Source organism: Equus caballus, chromosome 19 (genome assembly GCF_041296265.1).
Source record: "Equus caballus isolate H_3958 breed thoroughbred chromosome 19, TB-T2T, whole genome shotgun sequence".
NCBI classification, from domain to species: Eukaryota; Metazoa; Chordata; class Mammalia; order Perissodactyla; family Equidae; genus Equus; species Equus caballus.
The window spans coordinates 67,581,683-67,601,160 of NC_091702.1; the positions used below are offsets into that span (position 1 = coordinate 67,581,683).

Genomic DNA, 19,478 nt, shown 5'->3' on the forward strand with positions numbered 1-19,478 from the left:
CAACGAGAGTCAGAGGCAGAACATGAATTAGGAATCCTTGGCTTCCAAGGCCAGTGTAATCTATTAGCTCTGGATCGTTGCCATTTTCTTACAAGATAAACTCCTGCATAACATCGTTTATCTTACCACTAAAACATGGATATTATGTCAATTACCATATTTCAGAACCTTATTGAATTCTAAAATTTTGATTGGATGAATGTGGTTCCCTTTTTAGGGAACGTATGATTTGTCCGTAATTGGAGATATTGCACTGAACTTCAGTTTATAAAATAAAACAGCAGATCTAAATGTAAATAAAATTTTTAATCAGCTATTTCCATTTATCCCTTAAATTATCCTTTCGAAATTATAGTGGGCTGTAACCTTAAACTCTTTGGCAAAGTATATGGCCTACACAAACTCACTGTAGGTTACATTAATTCCATTTTACCATTTCTTCCCAAGTAGATTTTGGAAACAATGTCAACTAAGCGTAACTAGTTGCAGGAGTTGCCACTTCTTACTATATTGTAAAACTCTCTAGAGTAAGTCATGACAGAGATGAACATCTGTATCTTCTACTCTAATCTGACATAAGACGAGACAAATTAATCAAGAAGTTATAAGCAGAAAAGTAAATTAGAGAGTATTCAAAGACACGGGAGGTATGAGGTTATGCCAAAGAAGAACAAGTTTTAAAGTAAAATAATATAGCATAACAACATGCTTAATATATACATATATATATATATATCTATATATGTATATGTAGTATTTTAGAAAGCTCCAAATAAGACCTACTTTCTCATAGTACTTGATCTCGTAGTCCAGTATGGCTCCATTGGAAAAAGCAGGTGCTTGCCATGATAGGGCAATGCTATTTTGGGATGCCCAGTCCTTCCTTACCATACCTATCAGGGAAGGTGCTGAAAGGAAAGAAAACAACTAAGAATTAATTGGCAGGAATCATTCTCCAGAATCCTTTCTTTAATATTTTGTCTTCCAAAGAAAATGTAATTCTTATTGAACAGGACATCAATTGTTGATGTCAGATTAAGAAGATAGACTTAAGATCTACTCATTCAATCCAAATAAAGTATTAAAACATATTTAGAAATACTACTAGGGAACATAGGAAAAACTCAATTAGTCCAGAAATAAGGGCCAGAGCTCATCATCTTCGGTTTTGTTAGAGGAGGACATTTTTCTTTAAACTGGCTTTGGTTTTGAGCTATGACATGAAGAACAATACACTTAGCTCCTATGTTTTATCAAACCTTAATCTGCTATAGAAAAATCCTCTGCAATTACAAGATATTCAAGACTAGGTTCTTTATAAAGTCTCAGTACTTTAAGGAAGTTTATATCACAAACTTCTTAACTACAGTAAATTATTGCTTATTAATGTGAGGATTCTTTCTTTTGCAAGCTTTCTGTGATATCTGCATAAAATTGAAATATATAACTTCTGAATTTTATTTTAAGAATCATGTCTTTTTTTCTATGTAACATTGTTTTAACAATCCAATCATAACCTAAAGTAATCTTGCGTTAAACTTCCAAAATTTACCCACAATGCATACAGTGTAGATTCTTTTCTCTAATAACATATTTCTCATCTTTAAGTATTCTCCTTTTTAAAAACAGTAATTTGTGTTTTTTTTTTTTTTTGAGGAAGATTGGCCCTGAGCTAACATCCATGCCCATCTTCCTCTACTTTATATGTGGGACACCTGCCACAGCATGGCTTGATAAGCGGTGCATAGGTCCACACCTGGGATTTGAACCAGCAAACCCCAGGCCACAGAAGTGGAGCATGAGAACTTAACTACTACGCCACTGGGCCAGCCCCTAACAACAGTAGTTTTTTATATAGAAGTTAAACGTCACTCATAAAAAGAGAAATACAAATTAAATCTATTGAGATACCTTTTCTCATCTATCAGATTGGCAAAAAATCCAAAAGTTGGACACTGGCTCTGTTGGATAGGCTGTGGGGGAAAAGCACTTTAATACATTGTTGGTGGGAATACCAAATGGAACAACTCTTAGGAAGGGAAATTCAACAATTTAAGGCCAATTATATGTTCACTTACACTTTGGCTTTTTGGAATCTATTCCAAAAAGACATTGCACAGATAGGAAGTGACATATTTACAAGACTACTCACTAAGATTTATTTGTAAAGATTGGAGACAATTTAAATGTCCATCCATAAAAGACTGGTTGAAAAAGCTATGCTACATCCACTGGTGAATTGTGAAGTTGTAAAAAGGAATTGTGACTATCTATAAATACCACCGTGGGATCACTTCAGGATGTGTTTTTAAGTGAAAAAGTAAGGTGGAAAAAATGTATAAAAAACTATACAGTAAGAATAAGGATAAACCTAAGAATAAAAAATAATAAAAATGCTCACCTTTACGGGGTGAGAAGCAACAGGATGGACACTACAGTGTTAAAAGCTAGACATCTCAGAATATACTTTCCCTGAAGATTTACTTTGGAACCATGTAAATATCTTAAATGATTAGGAAACAAATTAACATTTAAAAAAGCAAACTAAAAAAATTTTTAAAATAAACAAAAGAAAGAAACCTGTTTATTGAGTTGGAGGTATAGCCTCCAAGAGGAACTACTTAAAGTGACTTAAAACATGGTAACTTAGCATCCAGCCCAGTGGGGTATATTTTAAGGACTGGAAAAAAATGCAAAATTATTAAACTATTTTTAATAATGATATTGTTGGTGGTAGTACTGGTATTGTAATTCTGAATCTGTGTGTATATATTGAGGGATAAAGTGAATGAGTAATTATGTTGGTGCTACTGACAACTAGGATTTTTCTTTCCTGGGGAGAAACGAGATATGGATGTCAGATCAATGAAGATAAGCAATAACTCTATAGAAGTAAACTCATGATAATAAAAATTAGAAATGTAAATATCATTATGAACTCATGATATCTTTCCAATTCATTTTAAGAAATCTATTCAGGGGGCTGGCGTGGTGGCACAGTGGTTAAGTGTGCATGTTCCACTTTGGTGGCCCAGGGTTCACCGGTTCAGATCCCGGGTGCTGACATGGCACTGCTTGGCAAGCCATGCTGTGGTAGGCGCCCCACATATAAAGTAGAGGAAGATGGGCACGGATGTCAGCTCAGGGCCAGTCTTCCTCAGCAAAAAGAGGAGGATTTGCAGCAGATGTTAGCTCAGGGCTAATCTTCCTCAAAAAAAAAAAAAAAAGAAAGAAAGAAAGAAAAAAAAGAAATAAAAGAAATCTATTCAAACGTACGAATCACAGGTGAGAACAGGATTTGAAAAAATTGATTCTCTATGATTAAGATCAATATACTTTAAACTCCAAAGAAAGACAAGTATTAAGTTTGTATTTTACTTCTGAATGTTGCCTTTGTAGCTTAAGGATAAAATATTTTCTTAAATTTATGAGAATGACAAGTTTGTTTCTCCTAAGGAAATAAGTACTTTAGAAACTATATTTAAAACTCATTCCAGCTATTCGATGAAAGCATTATTGTGGGACTAAAATATATTCTTAAACATGAGTGATAATTACAGAAATTGCTAAGCAATAGAAGAGCTTTTGCTATAGTCTAAAAGAGAAATGGAGAATGTGGTAAATAAGAAAAAGTGCTCAGATAATTCATATTTAAATTGAGTCATATTCACTACTAATAAACTATTATTAATAAATTTATCCCTGTTGGAAACATTAATATTTCCGAATTATAGTGTATTAAATGGTGCCTTATGGAAAAACTATAACTTTAAAGTGAATCATACAAATTAGAAGTTGATTTAAATATATCAATTCATTACAATTTTTGAAAATGTCCTTTTCACGTACACAATTTTATGGTTAATTTTCAGTTTAATGTGCAATGTCATAGAACAGTGTTACCAGTGTATTACATTTTGCCTCATAATTATTTAGCACTCAAGGTCAAATGATAAAATCTTTGCGAAGCTTCGATTCAGTTTTGGCAGCAGCACCTCAGAACTAGTGACTGACCAGAGGCACGCCCTCTTCTATGTCCAAGCCTTCGACGGCTACCTCACTGTATGGGCGCATCATCTAAATTTTGTGAGTCCTCTCCCATACTTCTATAAAATAGAAACAAGGAAAATCTGTTCCCTGACTGCACAGATTCTTCACTTCGACATGGACTTCAGGTCTAAGAACTATGTGAACCCTAAAATCTCTCCACTTTTGCACATTCCTTTCATAGGTAAATATCTGAATTTTACATAGCTGTAAAACATACATAATTTTTTATAATTCTATTTTTAAATCATATGGTCTAATCCCCATTCTATTTTGATATAGTCTCCATAATTATTACTTGAATGGCTAAAATATTCAATTATAAAAGGAATGATATAATAGCCAGTAGAGGTGTGTGGTATAAATTACTGAAAACAGCAGCCTAAAGGCAAGCTTAACAGTGAGCACATTAAATCAGCCAGTCATAAGACTAATAAAGTAGGAATTAAACAGGCACAGATTATGCTGGAAAGACTTTAAAGATAATGCTTCAGGTCCTCCTCAGTGTAACCAAGTGCTGACACTGCTGTGTCATTTGGACTCATCAGTAATAAAGTGATTTTTCACTGTGGCCTCCACAGGTAGTGAGAGTTTTCTGTGTAAATATTTCCGCACATTTTTCACTAACGTCTTGTCAAGCTACCTGCCATATTGGCATGTCAGAAAGAAGTAGAAAGAGTGAGCAAGTTTTGTGTTACATGATGATATTTCCTTGGGAAAGACCCTTGAAATTCAAAGCTAAAGGCTTTAACAAAAATAGAACAACATTAACTCTGAGGACAAACTGGAAAAAAAATTAGTCCTATATTATCTATAACTTAAGGTGATATCATCAGAAACAGGAAAATCTCTCTCTTTTCTAATAACAAAGGCAGAGAATAGAGAAACCTGACAGATTGTGAATTAAATAGGGAAAATCTGTAGGACCATAGTGTCCAAAATATTTTTTAAGGAAACAGATTGAGTACTTTTTAAATGTAAAGAATATATAAAATAACAGGTAGTTAAATAGATGTCTTTTTATAACTGCTTTAGAAATCTATTCTTTAACACTTACCAATTTCCCTATGAACCACAAATATATCCAAAATTAAGGTCTTGAAAGAGAACTGAGTTGAACTGTTGTAAGTTTCCTATTGCTACTGTAACAAATTACCAAAAAATGAGTGTCTCAAAAACCACGCATATTTATTATTTTACAGTTCTGGATGTCAGAAGTCCAAAATGAGTCTTACAAGGTGTCAGGAGAGCTGGTTCCTTCTGGAAGCTCCAGGGAGAAGCCATTCCCACCCTCTTCCTGCTTCCACAGGCTGCCTGCATTCCTTGGCTCACAGCTTTTTCTGCTGTAGATGTCTCCTCCTACCTCCCTTTTATGGGGACACTTGTGATTACATTGGGCCGACCTGGATAATCCAGGATACTCTCCCCATCTCAAAATCCTTAACTTAATCAAAACTGCAAAGTCCCTTTTGCCATAGAGAACATCCACAGGATCTGGATTATGATATGAACATATCTGAGTGCCATTATTAGCCTATCACAGCTGTGACATGGCTTAACATACCACATTGTTATTCTCAGGTATAGAAAAGAGATAGAAAGCAGAAAGAAAGTAAAGCACCAATACTGCTGAATTTAAGTATCACATGTATATTTCAACTCATAACCAGGTCTCAACCACATGGGGAAAATAGATAACAACGTATATTACCACTAAACTCTTATTACGTTGGAAGAAAAGCACGTGAGGCAGATATTGTTATATTGTTCTTATAAATATTTAATAAAATATTTAATAAACATTTTCAAAACAAGATATAGATCAGAAATATTTCGAAGTATGCTCTCAGGTTTTAAAAATGTCAATTCACGTGATAAATACTGCATTTACAAAATTTCACAAGTAAAATTATGGTATTGAGTGTAACGTGTCTCTTTCCTGAGCATACACTGGGAGAAACACTATCATGTGTTCGTGCTTTGCAATTATACTCACTGGTGCTTGAGCAAAAAAATGAGGAAAATCATATAGAATTAAAAGTCTGTTCTGAGTTGTGCTTTCTGGTCTATATTATTTATTATATTATTGTTCTTTATTTACATTTCATTGTGTCATCGATTGTATTTCCTTTAACACACACACACATCTTTCTGGGAAGAGACATGGGGAGGAAAAGGATAAAGAAACGAGACAGTGAAAAGCACTAAAAAAGGAAATGATGGAGGAGAAGAAGGAAGGAAGAGAAAGAAAAGGGAAGAAGAAGAGAGAAGAAAGAGGATGGCAGATGAGCAAAAGTGGAAAGTTAATTCTATTTTTGCCCAAGGTAAGAACTAAGACCGAGGGGGAGGGTTCAGGAAGAAGACAACGACTCCATATGAGAGCTTTCTAACAAGTCGAAATTTTCAGCAGAATGGACGGCCTGGTGAGGCAGTGTACTCTTAGCACAACTGCTGAGGCGAGAAGTGGGTAAGTAGTGAGCAGGGGTGTGGGGAGGGATTTTCTGCATTGCTGAAAAAATGTATTAAATGGCTTACAAGGGCCATCCTAACACTAAGATTCTATTACTTAATATTCACTGTTAAGATTTTCATTGTCACAAACACATGTGCGTAAAACTGTGCTCTTGCTGTCTCTCTCACCTAAACACACACACACGAACACTCTCACGCGTGCACGCACACACACACACACACATATCCCTAAATATAAACTTAATATGCTCAGTAGATGACTAAGAATTAGCAATAGTTGATAGAGTTTTAGAAAAATACATCGCTTCATGACATATCATTAATCTCAATTACATGCTCAAAATAAGAAATATTTGCAATAATCTGAAGCGTGATTTTGAATAGCAGTGATAATGTTTGATAGTTAAAAATTTCAAGAACTAATAGATTTGAAGGCAAGAAGGATATTGTGTCACTGTCTCCTTCCTTGCTTCCAGTTTTGAGCAGAGATTTTAATTTTGAACATATTACAATACTAAAGTAGGATTAATTTTAAGAGGAAATGCAGCAAAAATGTTAATTTTCCACTTCTTTCTTGACATTTTGAGATAATATCAAAATTCACCTTCACGTCTCATCATTAAACAATTGCTCACTCCTTTGAGCTTCAGCTTTGTCATCTTTAAAATGGAAACAGTCTCCACCCTGAGGATTTATGGGAATGAAATAAGATACACGGTATAAAGCAAATGTTTAAGAAAATTGATTCAATCTTAATTAGGAGCATGAGAAAACAACACTTTTCTAAATATGAATAAGATCTCTTTTGTTAACTAACTTCGCTGTGCACTTTTCAATTTTTGTTACATCGTTTTTGGTAAACTATTTGAGATTCAGAAAACGTAGTAATCAGACAGGTTTGTATTAAAACTATTTTCAAGAATGTGGTAATCTATTCAACAACCATTTATGTTGAAGGTCAAAGCTAAGATACTGTAGGCTTAAGAAGAAATGTAGATCAGAAACACAACTCTACTGAAAACTATTCTGAATGCATAATTCTGACGCAGGAAACATCGCCGAGTCTTCCACTCAGCTGCTGATCTGACAAACCCCACAACATCTTATTTCCTGCCTATTTCTTTCCTTCTCTGACTTTTCAGAATCAGAAGTAAAAATCAATAGCTGCCCTTTTGTGTCCTAAAATCAGTTTTTCTCACGTGGAGGAATAAATGTATTTTCTGCCTTATATTTGTTGGTAACTACAGTGTTGTCACAATATACCAAATTCAGATGTTATATAAATGTGGATTACTAAGAAAACAATTTATTAAATATATTCAAAACAAATGCCTGAATTGAAGCGTTATTTTAAAGTGAAATTCCATATGGTGTTGGCCTTCTCTGAAATAGAAAATGCAGCATTTAGGGTGTATATGGACCTCTATTGCTTCCTACAGCCTCTGCTTTAACTCATAACTGTTTAAAATGTGTGCCCTCTGTATGTTGATACAGCTCTTTACAAAAGCAGTACGTTAATACACAGTATGGTTCAGAAAATCCAAATTATATGAAGCAATTTTCTCTATAAAATTATTTAGCACAATGAAAAATTTGTGCATAAAATATGAGAACTCCAGTGGACGATATTGGAAACTTCAATATGTAGCATTAGAGGAATGACTACAGCGGCCCGGGGTTCGCTGGTTCAGATCCCAGGTGCCGACATGGCAACGCTTGGCATGCCATGCTGTGGTAGGCATCCCACATATAAAGTAGAAGAAGATGGGCATGGATGTTAGCTCAGGGCCAGTCTTCCTCAGTGAAAAGAGGAGGATCGGCAGTAGTTAGCTCAGGGCTAATCTTCCTCAAAAAAAGAGAAAAAAAAAAGAGGAATGACTTGACACCATACATCTCTACTGACTCTTACATTATTCCAGAGGTTTTTGAGAAACTTTTTATATGACAGATGCTATAAAATGAAGTTTCTTTTGAAATATAAGGGAAAAAAAATTATTCTCAAATTAGACCAGTTTGAGCTTCTGCTGACCTTATTATACCTGTCAAATTTCAGTAAAAATATAGATGTTGTACCAGTATTTTCTACGAATTTAGCATATGCCATTCACCAAAATTTCACGGAGTGGGCCTGGACACAGAGAGAAATTAAGAATTTGTCCCTTCTCATTTTAACTTCAAACAATTTCCTTATTCATAACATCCCATTATATTAAAATCAGAACATTGGTTTCTAATAATTCTTATAAGTAAAAGTACTATTATTTGAACTGTACAATTATAGAAATTACAATAGAAGATTATATAAATAGATTTAAAATATAATATCCTAGTTATATTTGAAGATAGTTTGTAACTTCTGGGCCTGAGTTGATTCACCAAAAAGTTTGCATCATGTTCCAGGTATAGGAAAAAATGAGCCAACTTAAATAACATCAAAATAGAGAGAAAATTCAATTAAAATGACTAGGAAAGTTCTTTATAAGTAAATGACTAAAATCATCTTAACTAATATTGCGGAAAGGAAGCAGCTATCTGATAAAGCTTGCAAAAACACACATCTTTAAGATAATATGATGAATGGATAAAGTTTACAGACAAATTTTACTGCTGCTTTAAACTTTTATTTAAAAAAAAGTTTAGACATTTAAAAGAATCCATACAACAGATTTCAATGAGGCTGTTTTAAAAATGATGTAGATACACAGGAATGCAAAAATAAGTGTAATACTTACAGTGACAAAAATAAGTTGCAAAACAGCATGCATACCATGATTCAAAATGCTTTTGTAAATAGCAAATACCCCCGAATTGTATAACTAAATTGCATAACTATTGTATGACAAAATTGCATGACTAACAAGACCATGTCGGAAGATTTGGGAATGGATGATGGAGATGATGGCCCACTTCCTCTACCGCATGTCAATTCAGTGATATTAACAAAGGTCAGTCGGTGGTGCTCCCACCACCAGCATGACCCTCCTCCCGAGGACAATGAGAACAAAGAAAGAGGAACAGATGATGTCCTCTTTGGGACTAAGAATTCCTGGAAGTTGACCAAGGAACACGTTTTGAACTTATTCTGGCTGCAAACTCCTTAGACACCAAAGATTTGCTTGGCGTTACATGCAAGACTGTTTCCAATACAGTTGAGCAGAAAACTCATGAGATTCGTGAGACTTTCAAAATCGAGAATGACTTTCCGAAGAAGAGGGAGCCGAGGTGCAAGGACAACGAGTGGTGTGAAGAGACGTGAGGTGCTGTCCTGACACTGCGGTGCCGTGCGGACTCTTCCAAACACGGGCCGCACGGCTGTGTATAACTGTTCACAGCAGACAGACAACGGCAGCAGATAATCCACAGCACAGGAGAATGTTGTCCTCATTGCCTGTAGTTTGAGTAGGTTCCAAACTCATGGCTGAGTTTCTTCTAGTGGGACCTAAACTTTCTTGTTTCTTTGCTCTGAATAAAACTGAAGAAGGTTTTCAGTTCTCTATTCTCTACCGGGTTCTCTATTAAAAAAGATATATATATATGTATGTATGAATGGAATGGCATCAAACCCTTACTAGTGGTCTACGATGCCAGCCTAGTAAAACCAGATGTAACGAGAGCAGAACACAAATCAATCTAACAATTGTCCAATAGTTAACAACTGTCTGATTTTAAAGTTACATTAACAAATTACAATATTGTCCATAATTTTTGAAACTGCTTTAAAAGGAACAGAATTTTATTTCAAAGAGCTTAATTAATCTTAATCTTAGCTCATGTGATATTCTGAAGATTTTTCAAAAATATAATTCAAAATGTTAATAAATTTCAAAAAGTTAAGCCTAAATATGAATATATTTATAAGCTGTGACCATAAAGTAATACATGCGGCTTATGGAGGAGTCATTTAAATTTTAGTCTTCCCCTGTATTTTTGTCATCCCTGAGTTTATATGATGATGCAAAATTGCACAGAAAGCTAGCCGAAAGACCATTGGCTTAAAAAGTGTTTTAAACCAAGAAGCTTGATGAAAATTAGTCTCATAAGTGTTATAGATTTGCTTATTGGACGTCTCAAAAGAAAAAAAGAATCTTTTTATGTGCTGTTGTATCCCTAAGGTGCATAAATAGACAAGAAAATTTCAGTCACATCTCAGGGCTGTGAAATAGCCCATGGATAACCCTAGGGATTTTAGAAGAGAGCTTCACATTTAAGGGCTTCCATTCAAACGATAAAATAAAATAGCAACAATTACCTTTCTTCCCTTAAGATAGTACCCCGGACTAGCTTAAAACTTCTTTGATCACTTCAGATGGAACTGATTTTGATGTCTGAACCCCTAAGACAGTTATTGTCTATTCCTTATGACATAGCAATTGACTGCCTTTATCTTAAGCTTCTGCTATTTCTTTTTATAGAATACATAATAATACATTGTACTTCACATTTCAACTTCCCATGGTCTTTCACACACATTAAATCACCTAATACACACTGTAACTTCGTAGGTTACAGTCCTTCTCATTTTAAAGATGAGGAAATAAGATCAGATTGGAAACAACTTATTCACAGTCACATAAGAGGAAAGAAAGGAGCAGACTCCAGACAGAGTCTAGCACTTAGGGACTGTATCCCAACGACTGCGGCACATGTCAAGATCTGAGTCCCCAGGGGACCTAGGCACAGTGCCACACGAGCACATTAGGTACCTTTCACGTGAATATCTTTTATTCAAAACTGGTTTAAAGCTTGTTTCAAGGCTTCTCAGACAACTGTCTTGCCCTCTGTGGTTTTGTTCTATAAATCCTCTACGGCACCATATGACTACTGTCCAACTGACAATATACTCCATGCATATGACCATCATTTTATGAGAGTAGAATTAACGCAAGAAAATAGTAATAATCTATAATAGTAATAATAATACTAGAAAATAAGGAAAGATTATTACAAAGCGATAAGAGTTTGAATATATGGTGTTGATGAAAAAGGACATTATGGTATAATTTAACTGTATAATATTAAAGTCCATCCTGGGTTAGTTTCTTGAATTTTCAATACTTTCCATTATTTAACTGTCTCACTTGAAAAAGTATTTGGACTCAGAAATAAAAGCAAAACCAAAAATATTCTGTTAGTTGAATATTGATTGAGAGTATTCCAAATATCAATTGCCTTTTCACTAATTCTAAACCCATTTTCATCGTCCCATACTAGCTCCACCTCACAAGCTGTGCTCTCACTTTCCCTAGCCACAGTTTGACACCTCTTGATGAGTAAAAATCTGCTGGATTCCATAGATTTTGTAGGATAGAATCCTAAGATTCTATATGTTTTCTATATAATCTAGCTGTAAAATATTTAAAAAGCTATGCTTTTGTCTCTATTACTTTTTGGGAATGAAAGCTATATTCACAATTTTATACAGGCATATATGTGTGTATATATGTGTGTGTGTGTGTGTGTGTGTGTGTATTTCCAGAAAATACAGAAAGGAAGCACTCGCTGCCGGCCACTCTAGGGAATGTTGAATGGTGCTGTCACACTGATTCAGAGGATGCAGAAGTGTTCCTGCTAATTCACCAGAAATGAGATGGTAAAACTGCTTTTGTTCTCTCATTAAAGAAATAATGCAATGCAACAGGAGATTCACTGGCACTGTTTCTGGTTCAAGGCGAGAGGAATACATCTTGATTCTTCCATGATGGAAGTAGTCTTCGTGTAGGACAAGTAGCCAGATGCTCCCACAGCTGCCATGAAACATTTGTGGCTTCCTGAGGATATGGGTGATTTTGTTCTCATCATTGATAAATAGCAGAGTAAATCACTGACATAAAATAATACCTCGCTGAGCCCTGTGTTTTTCCTCTCATTTTCTCTAGTTAGTAATTGTTGTTTACAAATCACTGCATGTGGAGAAAAAGCTTGAGTCTTCTCACACTGGCTGCTAGCTCATAATTCTACTTCGCGTTTTCACAGTAGCTTCAAAGGCATTCAGTGCATATGTTACACTTTTTCCCCTGGATTTTTGTGACTACTTTTTTAATAAGCCAAATGGTACTGCTCCATATTTACTGCAGAAGTTAACAAAATTACAAAGATTTTTAAAAATGAAAATGATCTAATTATTATTAATAATGAATAATGCAAATCTGCCACATTTTTACACTTCACTTAAAGTGCAATATGATGTGCTATATATTCTTGGTTTTTTTTCTAAATTATATTTCTAGGGGAAAAAGTATGTGGATAAAACTCAATTTAATTTTTTTAGTCTACACATTTGCAAGATGAGTTTATGCAACTAAGTAATACTCGTTTCCTTAGCATTAGGTTATAATAAATTAACTGTACAGTATACATGAAAAATACATAAAATGTAATATTAATTTCAAAAACTAAGTATTGGAATTCAGTAACATACAATTTCTGAATACTCAAACTACATTAGTCTGTACTAAGGTGATAGGAGGTGAGGAAATGGAAAGACCTGGCATTGCAATGGTGACACTCAGCTGGCACACACAATCCACACCATCGTGGCCGTACCACTGGTGTGCAGCCTGCACTCTTCTATCTGGCTAATGCCTACGCCATAGAATTTTAAGTATTTTCAATATCACCCCGAATGTATGTAGTACTGTCCTTAATAATTTTAGGATTATATCATTTACTGTAATTCTTATCATGGTCTTCTGCTTTGATTTACGAGGTCAATTTCAATTGATAGGCAGTTTTTTTACTACATATATTAATTTGTATATACTTGTCTTTGGTTTGTATTTGTAGGATGTTTCCTTCCCTCACACTGCTTCAGAAAAACCTGGGAATAATTTGCTCAGATCGCTTTCCATACTTCACTCACCATCTTCCCACATTTCAAGTTGTTCTGCTGCCCTCTTCACTTTCTATATGTCATTGTCCATTTGAGTTTTGAAGGGAACCAGAATACACCACTGTGAAGACTTATGATTTTTTCCCCTAAACCCTACTTATCTGTCTAAAAGCAGGGCTTCCACAAATAATTCAACTTTCATAAATTCCCCCCCAATACACAGCCCAAGGAGTTTTGAAACCAGGGAGGACTGACTCACCATCAGAAAGAAGTCAGAATCAGGCTAAGAAACCAAGAACCCTCATTCCCCCACATTCCACTGTCAAGATGTTACCTAAGTCTCCAGTTCTAACCATCTCCTTGTATGTGAATGAAAATCTGTCTTTTCTCTTGGTAATCTGTCTTTTGTCAATTTAATTTGCATGCCTCCAGACAGTAAACATAAGAGGGCCGAGGAAAAGCCTTTCCTCCCAGACAGTTTCAGGGCAACAGCGCGGCTTCAATGTAGTGATGTGACTGTGGATGGTACTGTTGGCTCAGAAGCACTGTAAAGCGTCTCAAGCCCCTGAAGCAAGATTTCCTCTTCCCTGAGCATCCTAGTAGCCACTGGGAAGCTGAAGCTACAACTGAGGGGGATGAGAGAAGATCGGGGAGTCTCAGCACATGCTCTCATGGTGAGTGGCAGTGTGGCACTGGGTTTACGCACCAGGCCTCTGGAGCCAGGCTGTTTCGAGTTTGAATCTCAGCTCTGCTACTCACTGGCCACGTGACCGTGATCAATTTACTTAGCTTCTCTGTGTCCTCAAGCTTTTCTTCTAAAAAAATGGAAAACATCCACCACTCTGTGTTTTTGTGAGGATTAAGTTTACTATTTCATTTAAAGCACTTAAAATAATTCCTGAGACATTGCAAGCACTCAAGTGTTCACTACTATTACTGAGGTGGACAAAAGACAGCACTGAATAAACGTTGTGTGGCGATAAAAGAGCCATTTCATTAATAAATCCTATAGAAAATTGCGCAATAGTCAACATCACAAATCTAGGAAAACTTTCCATATTCCACATGCTAGAGAGCCTTGCAGGAAAAACTTGTTTCTTCACGTATGAGAGAGTTTGGGCAAATATTTCCCAAAGGATATTTATTAAATTTGAATATCTCTGGTAAGTGCTACCTTAGGAATCATTTTCCAGAAAATTAGATGTTTAGAATTTTAATGTGTTGCACAGGAAAAGGATTTTTTAGTTAAGTATACTTTGGGGAATACTAGATTGAAAAAAGTCAAACAATTTTCCTTACTGAAGGAGTTATCGGAGCTTTTAATGTCTTACTCTGCTTTGTCAGTGGTGGAGACGGCCATAGAGCACACACATTCCCTTAACTTAATTGACCTAGGAAGCACTTTTTTGAAAAGCATGTCACAGAACTAATCTTCTGTAGAAATATTTAGGGGACTGCTGATCTAGAGGCCAAGTCTAGAAAACTCAAACGTTTATTCCAATTAATATACTTTCTTGGATTTCTCCAGGTCACATTAATTGTATATCAGTGAACACACATAAATCTCATGTCATCCACAGGTACTTGATCACCTGAAGGACAGTAGGCTAGAACCAATGCCCATATGCTCGAATCTAATTTTCAGGGCAAGTGTTTTCAATGAACAATATCAATAATATGAACTTGGCATTTTACTTGTTTTAATTCTGCAAGCACTTGTTAACCAAATATGGGTCATGCCCTTCTTGCAATGTTTCTGGATGTGTCCAGTATATGTCAGAGTTTTGGCAGAAGATAGACATATTTCTCATAACAGGGCATAATTACTCCCTGCCCAGGGACATGTCATGTCAATTTCTTTATTAAAATCAAATTTTCACATGACTTTACAGAGAGAGATCATTATAAAAAATATTAACGAGTCCACACTCTATTCTCTACATCTACACACTGAGGTTCTAATTAATCTTTCAATACCATAGAATAAACTCTGACCTCTGGGTCAGGCCATTAAGTAAATTACTGACTAAATGCATCAATGGTGTCCTATTACCACAAAAACTAATGTGGCACTTTCCTTTGGACCAGAAAATACCTTATTTGCTAAAAGGGTGTGGTGGAAAAGATGGTTGTTTCAGCGAACTTTTAAATCTTCAGGACATGAGTAGATGACTTCTTGTTGACCTTAACTGCTATTGTTTCCTGAATACATCTCAGAAGAAAATAATGCTCTCTTTCCTCTCAAGGAACACAAACACTAAAGCAAGAAGCACAAACACTAAAATGGAACCTGGATTGAATCTATAGTACATCTAGTTGAAAATTTTCCAATTCATGTTTTCCTGCTTGTTTTGTTTTCCTGATATTTAAAAACTGTAGTACATTCAACTGATTTTATCCTCATAAAGTGTCTTTCGTACGTAACTGTCAGTGATCCATCTTTGTAGGAACCATCAGGTGGCTGACTGCATGACCAGCGCAGATCACTAAAGGTAGCAACGCTGTAGTTATTTGACAGAGCATGTCAGCTGAGCACGACTGCACTTGCTCAATCAGGGTGGATCCTAATTGCTTAGACAAATTTCCTGCTGGGAAATTGATCTTCAAAGCTTTCTTAATGCCTTTTTTTTTTAACCCATTTACTTCATTTCAAAACTTCAAAGTCTTCCTTTCTGTTAATTATCACATATGCTAGAAAACACAAAGAACAAGATGCTATGTTTTACCCATCTAAGCAGGGCATCTAAACCTAACTCACAGCAAAGATGGGAGCTCGTTAACACAAAGGTCATCCTCTGTCAAACAAGACCATGAGAGGCTTTTCTCTTAGTAGAGAACTCATGAATATTTTATCCGAACATTTCCATGAACTTGCTGTAAGAACCATGTTTCTTGGCATTTACTGAAATTGTCAGAATCAGTTACTGTAATTTCAGTCTTTTGTTAATATGCTTATCAGACTTTCATTTAAGACATACTCATCACCCATACAATAGTTCACCTAAATAGACATTTCAAAATAGTTAACATTATAGACATTTATATTATGTAAAATCAAATTCTGCTTTATTTGTAAACACATACTTTTTTTCCTAGTATAAATATGAAAATCTACTGGAAAAATAACAATAAAGCAATGACTGACTTAATTCTCTTTAAACACATGACAACAGAACGCCTTTATAAACGCCTCCAATGTTTAGGTTAAGTGCTGAGCAGTCTCTTGGGCCCCACCAAATGGTGAAGGGATCTTAAATTGACCAAACAAAAAATGACCACAGCTCACAACCTACTGAAGTTTCAATAATTAGGCATGATTATTTGATGTTCCAAAATACTTCTAACATTCCTAAGTCTTAACAAAATGTTGTATTTGCATACAATATACACACCAGGAAAATTTCTAAGCCTGCTAGCATTCTTACTCGCTGAAAACAAAAAACGTTTACACAAGATTGTACTCTGAAGACAACATGGGAATTGAGTGAAAGTGGGATGTTTGTCTCTCTCTCTCTTTTTTTTGTGAGGAAGATTGGCCCTGAGCTAACATCTGTTGCCAATCTTCCTCTTTTTTTTTTTTTTTTTCTCTCCCCAAAGCCCCAGTACCTAGTTGTATACCCTGGTTGTAAGTCCTTCTAGTTCTACGTGGGACACCCCCACAGTATGGCTTGATGAGCAGTGTGTAGGTCATGCCCAGGATTCGAACTGCCCAACCTCAGCTGCCGAAGTAGAGCGCAGAAACTTAACCATTACACCACCAGCTGGCTCTTGTTTGTCTCTTCAACTTGACTTTTCCTAAGTGTGATGTGGCCTACTTAACATAGGTGTATAATGTAGGATTTTAAAAAGCCAAGTCTGGAGTTAGACTTCCTTGATTTTGAATTCTGGCTTAGCAGCTTAACTCTTGGCAATTCATTTATTTTCTCTGTACCTCATTTTCTCATCTATAAACTGGGGATACTAATAGCATCTGCTTAGTAAAGTTGTTGTGGGGAATTTAGGGCGAAAATCTGTACAAAGTAATAGCTTAGCACTTGGGATAAAACAGGCATCAGTAATAAGTAAACAGGCTATTCTCAATATTAAGCTAACTAATCTTTTCAGGAACTTTATATAGTAGCTATATTTCGAGAAAATTTTTTAATCCTATGTATTTCATTTACCTTAAATGCTTTCAGGTATTTTCCATTAGAAAATTTGCTCTGTTTTATTTGTTTATTTTGACTTGGCAGTTATAAGCTAACTAAAATATCTGTATTACAGGAGAATTGGGAAGAGTTGAAGCAACTCTTTCAAGCAAATGCAGTCTAAAATTAATAACAGAGGTCATGAAGAAAATGCCACAGTCTTGAAAGGACAATTGACTAGATTAAAGAGAAAAGGCATCTATAGGAAGGAGAGGTCTTTATAATCATGAATGAAATAAAACTACACTAAAGTAAACTAACACATCATAGGGAGTAATCTTTGAAATTGTGGTAAGTTCTGAAGGAGATGCTGCTTTAATGATGGGAGATTTCAGAAAGCATATTTAAAAAGGAAATTTAAAGATTTCCACTATTATAACATTATCAAGATAGAGTTGAAATGTGTCAGTAAGCACTTTTTTCCTGTAAGTATATGAGTGGCCATTGCATTTCTCAAATTCTTTTCATTCCCTTCACATAAGAAATGCAACTTGTCTGGGCATAAAATTTTGGTCGTGATGCTTGCCCTCCACACCTAGTGTACTTTGAGGGCTAAGCAGTTCCACGGGTGTGCTTTGGCAGACTGTGAGTTCCCTTAACTTGTGAGCTCAATTTTGTGCACCTCAGTGCATGTGTATTTCTCAAAGCAGTCAGTGACAGCAGAAGGTGAAGAAGTTCATATCTAGGGAGCACCTTCTAGGGTTTATTCTGAGTACAAGTCTGATGATCTTTTTGTTGATAACTTTCTTCTATTATGAAACCTGCAAGATACGTTTTTTAAAAATCCTTATGTTGAAAAAAATCTATAACAAAACATGTTTCCTGATGGTGTCTAGGCAATATAAATGCAGAAATTCTTTTTGGATGACTTCCAGATTTGCCTTCAATTACAGGTTCTTCTCTACTCTTCTGGATACTTCCTAAGGAGCACCGACATGCTGGAGTTGCTCTCTGTTCTCCCATGAACTTCTGCCTCACTGCTTTAATCACTTTCCTATTCCTAAAAAATGCTAAATGAGCTTTGTAAAGCTCTCTTCCACATTATTAATTTAGTCATTCCTACATTTTTTTCTGTCGTCAACTTTTATTATTCTTTATCATTTATTGTTTTTCTGATGTCTCTAGCAATCATATCTCTCACTTTGCAGTCAACTTCTTTTTCCACCTTATACTTTTTTTCCCCATGAGATCAAAGCACATCCTTTTGAAAATCATAAATACTTTTCTGTTTCTAGTTCCTACAGTAAAAAGTTTTTCAGAGGTCTGAACTTTCTCCTAATCATCTGTATTATGTTCTTTTCTTTGGTTCTGAAGTGTTTCTAACTGGTCACATGATGGCTTTTGTTGTTGTTAATCTTTCAAATGAAAGAAATCTCTCGATTTCCTTCTCTGAGCTTTGGCAACACAACACAGGAGCATCACCTCTGTTCCACTGCTGTCCGCGTGGGGCTGGTTTCATCTGCTTAGGTCTAGATCTGAACGACAGGTGGATGTAACTGCATTTTCAGATTCTAGGTGATTTCTATCAAATGAAGTTCTACTAAATGTTTTCTTCTTCCCATTATCTGAGTCTTTGGCAGCTTGAAAATATAGAATATGCATCACAAACCGTTACTTATATTCTTTTTGTTTCCTCCAACCCGCCTTTGATGTAATGCATCATTTCGTCACATTGTTCTCCTTATCTTACAGTGTTCTCATGAATATGAATCCCTCAACGGATGTGGAAAGTAATAGTGCCAGCAAGAAGTCTCACTTCTCAAAAGAGCAGCACCTACGGGTGCAGAAATGATTCTTCAACATTCTGGTTCAGATCTTGCATTTGTGAATCAACGTAAAGACAGTGGGCCTGGGTCTGCATGTAAGGACCTTGAAAGGCACCACTTCATGCTAACAACAAACAAAAATCTCAGCAAACTAAAAAATCAACAACTCTTCTTGGA

The 19,478-nt window shown here is 35.5% G+C and overlaps 1 protein-coding gene across 11 annotated transcripts in view; it reads right to left on the reverse strand.

Moving 5' to 3' along the window:
* Nucleotides 1-19,478, reverse strand: part of EPHA6 (EPH receptor A6) — a 780,034-nt gene that overhangs the window by 285,343 nt on the left and 475,213 nt on the right. For all 11 annotated transcript variants that reach the window (XM_023623975.2, XM_023623979.2, XM_023623977.2 and 8 more), the window contains one exon: nucleotides 784-908. In XM_023623975.2, coding sequence (XP_023479743.1) covers nucleotides 784-908 — 125 coding nt within the window. The remainder of the gene's footprint in view (nucleotides 1-783; nucleotides 909-19,478) is intronic.